The 6,982-nt window shown below is 44.9% G+C and overlaps 2 protein-coding genes across 3 annotated transcripts; both read right to left on the bottom strand.

Annotated features, from left to right (window-relative positions):
* Positions 1–22: 22 nt before the first annotated feature.
* Positions 23–1,491, bottom strand: ZNHIT3 (zinc finger HIT-type containing 3). 2 transcript variants are annotated; one of them, XM_075112821.1, is made up of 5 exons: positions 1,331–1,485; positions 1,122–1,153; positions 977–1,045; positions 819–899; positions 23–545 (listed from the first exon to the last, which is right to left on the bottom strand). In XM_075112821.1, exons 1-5 carry the CDS (start codon positions 1,408–1,410, stop codon positions 355–357), a joined length of 453 nt encoding a protein of 150 aa, XP_074968922.1. In that variant the 5' UTR covers positions 1,411–1,485; the 3' UTR covers positions 23–354. The 2 variants fall into 2 exon arrangements, with proteins under 2 accessions (XP_074968922.1, XP_074968923.1); XM_075112822.1 differs by lacking the exon at positions 819–899 and having other exon boundaries at positions 1,331–1,491.
* Positions 1,492–3,623: 2,132 nt separating this feature from the next.
* Positions 3,624–5,909, bottom strand: LOC142065968 (lysophosphatidic acid receptor 1-B-like). The gene has a single exon (XM_075112817.1). It carries the CDS (start codon positions 4,686–4,688, stop codon positions 3,720–3,722), a length of 969 nt encoding a protein of 322 aa, XP_074968918.1. The 5' UTR covers positions 4,689–5,909; the 3' UTR covers positions 3,624–3,719.
* Positions 5,910–6,982: the final 1,073 nt, after the last annotated feature.

Genomic DNA, 6,982 nt, shown 5'->3' with positions numbered 1-6,982 from the left:
TAACAAAACCATTTCAAATTAGTTGGAAGATTAAAATACATGCGAATATATTTAATGTAATTGTTATTGGGAAGCAACGTTTCCCATAGCAGACGGGATTTCTGTACCAACAGAAAGCAAGTCCACAGAACATGAAGTTTAATTCCTATCATCTAGAAATCATTCCAACACGACTATGTCATTGCTTAACAACTCTAAATTGAAAATTAGAGCAGCACTGACATCCACGAGCAAAGTATGACCAAACCTTGAGGAAACCCACAGAATGGTGCCCCACAGTAGCGCAGGGTGCTGTTGAATCTCTCCTGGCAAACAGAAAAAGTCCCAAGAAAAGAAAAATGTTCCCAAAGTAGCTCACTCAGGAAGAATGTTCTCCTTCTCCGGAGGTTCAATGATTCTCAAACAGCAGTCTGCAAATTCAACAAATAACGGCTCCTGCATGTACTTTTTCATGAGGGAGCTTTTATCTTCTGCTTGATCGACTGTCAGCAGTAGCTGCCTGAGATGTGGATTCAGAAGCAAGCCTCTCAGTTCTTTTGATTCCCCTTAAAAAAAAAGAAAGAAAACCAGTACTAATCTCAAACAGTTACAAATGCGGTTGAGACCACCCTTATTTTTCGAATAAGCTTTCAAAGAGACACGGTGAAAGGCCAGATATCCGACATTTAAGTCTTCAAGGCCTTGCAAGGAGGCACACGACTGGGATAAGCCGCAGCGCTGCATGAAGAATTCACGGGACCTGCGAACACCTCTGCTCGCTTTGCCGAAGGCCCGCCGCCACCTGCACGCCCGGCTGACTTCTGACTTCTCGAGATTACCTAAAAGCTTGAGTTTCTGCAGCGGGACGCGGTCCTGCTCGTCACCCTCCGTCAGGATGTCCTCCACCGACCAGGGACTGTCTGCGGGCGAGGACGGCAACGCTGCAGGGCGGGGGCCGGGGCGCCCCGCGCCCCCAGAGCCCGCCCGTCCCACCTACCTGCCGCCTGCCCGGCCTGGCCGCCCGCCGGCCGCTCCCGCTCCGGCTCCCGCTCCGGCGTGCATCGCTCTGCGGGAGGAGGCGGCGTTAGCAGCGGAGCGGCCCGCCCGGAGCCCGCCCCGGCCCCGTCCCGCCGGTCACTCACCCTTGTGGGCCCTGCAGCACGGCACGGAGCAGCTGTGGGGCGAGAGGCGCCGGTAAGGGCGGGAGGCGGCCCCTCACCGGGCGGCCGCCGCCCCCGCCCCCCCCCCCCGCCCGGGCGGGCAAGGCCAGGCCGCGCCGCGCCGTCCCCCTCTCCCCCCATCCCCGCCGCCCGCCACCCTCCGCCGCTCCCCTGCCCGTCCCGGCCCTCACTAGGCGGCGGCGCAGCGCGGGCAGCGGTACTTGGCCGCCCCGGCCGCCCCGCAAACACCACAGGGCCGCGGTGCCCGCATGGCGCCCGCCGCTGCCCCGCTTCCGGCCAGCGGAGCGCCGAGCGCCTCCACCCAGGCTCGCTAGTCCACCGCCGAGCGGCGGGCGGGGCCGAGCGCGCGCGGGGCGCGGGCTCCTCCCCGGGGCCCGCGGGTATTTTATATATATACACTTATATATCTAATATTACTTATATACATTTATATTTATATATTTTTATATAGCTGTTATTCAAGTCTTATTATTTATATATCTATATATAATTATATTTAGTATATGTACTATAATATTACATATAAATATATAAAACATATAAAACATATACTAATTTCATATTAGTTATTTATTATATATAATGCATATATTGAAATATAACAATTATTTTCTCTCTCTCTCCTCTTGAGGGTGTTCTGGCCGGATTCCAGATGTCACCGCCCTTTTGAAAGGCCAATCCCTGCGACGGACAGCGATGCATTACATATTCCGGCCGTCACATGTCACCTTGCCAATGTCAATATGGAGGTGAATAGAAATCGTATCGGATGATAAATATCACGTAATAAAACCACCCCCAGGGTGATCTTTACCATCTGCCCCATGGTAAGCTTTGGTTGAATCTCCTGTTATTAAGTTCAGGTTTAAAAGCATTCAACCTAGTGAGAATGCTGCCCCTAAGGGGACAGACATTCAGTTTTTAGCCAAATGCTTCTTGGGGCCGGTGGTGACGGAGTTAACAGAAAACACTTACAGAACAGTGCTGTTCAGGAGGCAAAAATGGAGCCAGATTTATCTTGCCCGAGTTACATTATCCATTTAAAGAATTCATTTTAATTACGTATCGTTTAGTGCTATCCATTTCCTTAAATGTGTGAATTTTAATTCAGATGAAAGAAATTCTCCCAGAGTTCTTCAATATAAAGTAGCACAGAAGAGGGGTTTTACAGCAATAAACATAAAACACGGATTTGTTAACGTAATGGCACTTGCCCATATCTTACATTAGTGGGTGAGCCTGCCTCTTACACAAAACACACTTTTTTCTCATACACACTCAGGAACAGCTTAACGGGATTTTGTTCTTAGTTCGCTCAAGCCTTTTGAAATGTAGAAACAATAATAACAAACAAACAAACTGGAAGGAAATACCTGAAAACTCCAGCCTGTACCTGAAGGGCTGATTTTGGCTGGACTGTGCGCGTGTGTGTTTCATGAATGTGAAAACAGTATCACAGTATGGATTAGCGTATCGCTGTGATACCACTGACCAGTGTTTGGGCATACTTTAAAACCAGAAAGATGAGCTCGTCTCACCAGGATCAATAGATCAAGGCTTCCAGATTGGTAATGGTGCAAGAGAGAAGAAATTTCAGCATTGAGATTCTTCTAGACAATATCCCTGTGTCAATATATATATAAAATGTTATATTATAACTAAGAAGAAGGATTCATCTCTGCTAGGATCTGACAAATCAACTATTCAGTGGCCAATTTCTTTTTTGGAGAGGAAAGGGGTAAGACATTTTCCTTTGACAAAATACTCGGTCTTAATATTTTTATTTTGTTTTGTTTAGTACAGGCAACTTGACTGCAGTTCTGATACTGAAGAATTCAAGTGAGGTTTTCTCCTAGCATGCTGCAAATTTCAAAAGCCATGGACTCAAGAGTACCTCTACTTATAAGCAGAAATATGAAAAGCATAGTCACAAACATCTCACAAAAACGCACAATCCAGCTACATACTGCAGTTAAAATTACAACAGTAAACCAGCACCGAGTGCCCCCATTAATAAAGAGATTCGTCAAGTATTCAAAAGTATGATTTGGCTGACCGTAAATGAGAAAGTAAAATTACATTTCCCCCACACTACTGAGAATTTTCTAGCCATTTAACTGTCTTCAAAAACATAAAAGCAATACAAAAAGGATGTGAATCCCAGCAGCAAAGCGAGCACAACAGAAGCCTATCTCCAAATGCAAAGTAAATACGGCTAATGGAGTTATTTTTATCTCCAAGCAAAACAGCTCTCCTGTTCCCATTTAGAGGCTAGACAAACGAGGCACACACCCCAGACCACTTGGCGAAGGAAAGCTGCAAACCACCGCAACGCTGCGCGCGATTCACTGGCTACCGAAGGCTATGAAAGCTGCTGAGAGAAGCCACAAAGCTCCAGCCCACCCCGCGCCTCCCCGCGCTGGTTTCTGCACCCCAGAGCTGTCCCCACACTGGATGCTGAACCCCCCCGGGCAGGAATCCGGCCTCGGATCAGATCTTTCTCCGACTACATTGACTAGCTCAGGCAAGCCAGCAGTCCTGGACCAAGGGCAGTCCTGGCTAGATGTTCTCAATGGTGCAGGCTCGGACACGGTTGGTGGAGAGGCATTTCAGAGCCTTGAGTTTAGCCCCCAGAGTTTTGGCTTTCAGGGTGTATATTATGGGGTTTCCCAAACAGTTCATGGTTATCAGCATAGCCGTGCAGTTTCGAAAGATGTAGACACCTGGGTAGAGATCGATGTGGCACTGATGGTTGGTTGCGTCGAATATGACTCCTGCAAAAAAAGGAGCGTAGGAGATCAACGCCAGGAGCCAAATAAAAATACTGGTTCTGGCAACCTGGATTTCAGCTGATTTGTAGGTGCCCGTAGCTTGTCCACATGCTTTCATTCTCAGCTTTCTTTTCCTCAAGATGATAATGATTCTAAGGTAAGTGAACAGAGGTATAATAAAAGCCGCCACAACATTGGGAATGGCGATGAAGATGAGGTAGTCGACGCAAAACGGACTGTAGAGGACAGAGAGATTGTCTTCCATATGCAAGCAGTTCCACCCCATCAACGGCAAGCAGCCCAAAAAGAAAGCAAGGACCCAGTTAATTAAAACTACAGCTATGGAATGGTTTCTAGCAACCCTGAATCTTGTCCTCATGCTTTCAGCCACAGCCAGATAGCGTTCAATTCCAATGCTTACCAAGTTATAGATGGTGGATAAAATAGACATAGTATATAGGGCATAAGGTGCGAGCATATCCTTGGATCCAAAGATTGTAATGTCAGGATTGGTGATGAACAGCATTGAAATCCAAAAGCCAGAAAAGCTGGTGAAGAGATCAGACAAAGCCAAATTGCAGAAGAGTATAGAGATCGGCTTGTGCAGATCCTTCGTCGCCATTCTGGTGAAGATGACCGTGCAGTTGAAGATGACAGATGCTATGTTAATAGTCAGTTGAGGGATGCCCAGTGCAAGTACTAAATAATGACTCCAAATTTTAGTGTGGTTAGCAGAGCAGTTTGGGTATCCATTCATGGTGGAAAATCCTACTTTCAACTGTTAACGTGGTCTGCTTTACTCATCCCATATTCCGTAAGAGACAATACTACATGAGTGTTACTGCCGCCTTGTTCTCCAGGCGAAGAATGAATCCTGACACACAGCTTCTATTGCCAGATCTTGATCCTGACAGTGGGTTAAACTTTAACCACTCGCGTTTTTAAATATTTGGGTTACCAACTCAGGGCTCAGCCAATTACCTTTAGGTTGCTAGGGTAGCCAAAAGTGGAAAATGTATTTACTACTATACAGATGATCTGCTTAAAGCAATCTTCATCAAGAGCAAAATCTGGCCGGTTCTTGTGAAGACGAGTGATTGCATCAGTAGTTTAAAAGTCTTTAATGAGATTCTAAAATGGACTGAATGTGAATTCAGCTTTAATTCACAAATAAATTAAATGGATAAAGGGTTAGAGAGCCAGAAAATGAAGAGCAGGTATTTTTTTGTTTTGGAGTATGTGATAGATGGAACTCGGAGAACATCATCACTCTTGTGTCACTAACCTGGACCCCAGTTCAGTGGGGGTGTAAGTCCTAATTCCAGATCAACTCTAGTGGCATCACAAAGCTTCTAAAGTGCTCAAGACTGAGCAAGAGGCAACAGAAACTAGTCATTCACTGTCTCTTGCTTACAGTTACTAACTGATGCAGCCAACAGTGGCTGTTTTTCTAAGCACAGTTAGATCTTATCTACAGAACAACCCCCAGACTTGTAAGCAAAACCATACGATGAACAGCAGCACGTCAAAGGGGATCCAAAATGTCAGAGTCCCTGTCTCCACAGATGCTCTTGGGCTTGGGCCCACAGAAATATCTCCGTATGGAGTACTGGAGTGGCCAGAAGTTGTCAGAATAAACCTGAAATTGTATGGCCTTTCTTACTCCTGTGTAAATCAGGGGTACTGATGCTTTACAAGCTAAAAAAAGAGAGATGCATTTAATGAGCTGTTGAATTAACTTAATTTTCAAACAAGGGCACACAGGAGAATGGCTTAACCTTTTAGCAGATTAATTGTATTGGGGACTTAAGGTGCCTAAGCAGTTCTGAAAATGCCTTTTTTTTTTCCCACCTTAATTCTTGGATGAGAATATAGCTAGAAAATGAGAGTCATCTGTACTCATACCTTGGTTAGGGGACATTTTGTTTTTGCTTATTTAAAGTTAATGTGTAACTTGTACATTACTAAAACAACATGATATGTCTTTTCTTTCTCTGTCTTTTTAAAGGGAAATGATTTTTGAGAACTAGATTTCAGGTACTTGAGACCTGGGGGGAAAAGGCTCTTTGGCCATACATTCAATGCTAGGAGACAGCAGAGGGCACTGCTGGAGCAAACAATAAAGTATGTAGTGGGGAATACGGGGATTTTAAACAGCGAGCAGTACATCAGTATATCAATAAGAACAGCACCATGGATATGTTTTCTACGCAGAAGCGGCTGCTTTAGTTTGCTAACGCTGAGTGTGGGTCGCCTCTGTGTCACCCCACGTTTTATTCAAAATGCCCCGCACAAGAAGAAATCTCCAACGTGCTCTGGCTGCTGCCTGGCGTCTGTCTGCAGCTGAGCAGCTTTTCTTTAGCAAAATTATACCGGTAAAGCCACGTTACTTACAAAGCTATTCTGATTTAATTTATTTTTTACTGTTACCCTAACAAAGGTTTAATTTGTATTAGTAACATTTTTTTACCATGATATTGCAAAGCAGCTCAGCTAAGTTAATGGGCTTTCCACATTCAGTGCTGACATCTGATCGTTATAGCAGCAATTCCAGCTCTAGAACTGTAAATCTGTGAACGATATGATAGCACTGCCAGAATTTACAACATAAGAAATTTATGCTAAAATGTTGAGCTTAAAAAGGAAAATCCTGTACCTTCTTTTTTCTATTAAATTGAATTGCATGAAAGTATACTCAGGTTAGCGTGCAATTAGTAGTACACAATTATTATATACTAGAAATACGTTTTGCAAATAAATAATAGGTATTTCAGATGGTCACAAGGAGGTGCAAATAATGATTATATAGAAATAAGGGCTGAGACTTGATTAAAAAGTCTGCTGGTGTATTAATACCCTATAAAATATTCTTCTCAAAGTGTCACAGCTAAACCATTCTTTGCACACCCTATAATCCGCCTCATTTAGACGTGTCGACCACACGTTTGGTGTGAGGTTGCTACTGAACAAGGGCTCTACTCTTTCTGTCACCTTGTCAGTGCCAGCACCACAAGTCATCAAATCCTTTTAACCACAGCAGCTCTGCCTGGC

Source organism: Phalacrocorax aristotelis, chromosome 18 (assembly GCF_949628215.1).
Source record: "Phalacrocorax aristotelis chromosome 18, bGulAri2.1, whole genome shotgun sequence".
NCBI classification, from domain to species: domain Eukaryota; kingdom Metazoa; phylum Chordata; class Aves; order Suliformes; family Phalacrocoracidae; genus Phalacrocorax; species Phalacrocorax aristotelis.
This window is presented reverse-complemented; position numbering and strand designations above follow the sequence as displayed.

Excerpts from the sequence above, each read along its gene's own strand:
- ZNHIT3 (XM_075112821.1), bottom strand. The coding sequence starts at position 1,410 with ATGCGGGCACCGCGGCCCTGTGGTGTTTGCGGGGCGGCCGGGGCGGCC. Across the intron at positions 1,046-1,121 it reads GTGCTGCAGGGCCCACAAGG|AGCGATGCACGCCGGAGCGG; the intron begins GTGAGTGACCGG and ends CTCCTCCCGCAG. Across the intron at positions 900-976 it reads CCAGGCCGGGCAGGCGGCAG|ACAGTCCCTGGTCGGTGGAG; the intron begins GTAGGTGGGACG and ends CCTCGCCCGCAG.
- LOC142065968 (XM_075112817.1), bottom strand. The coding sequence starts at position 4,688 with ATGAATGGATACCCAAACTGCTCTGCTAACCACACTAAAATTTGGAGT.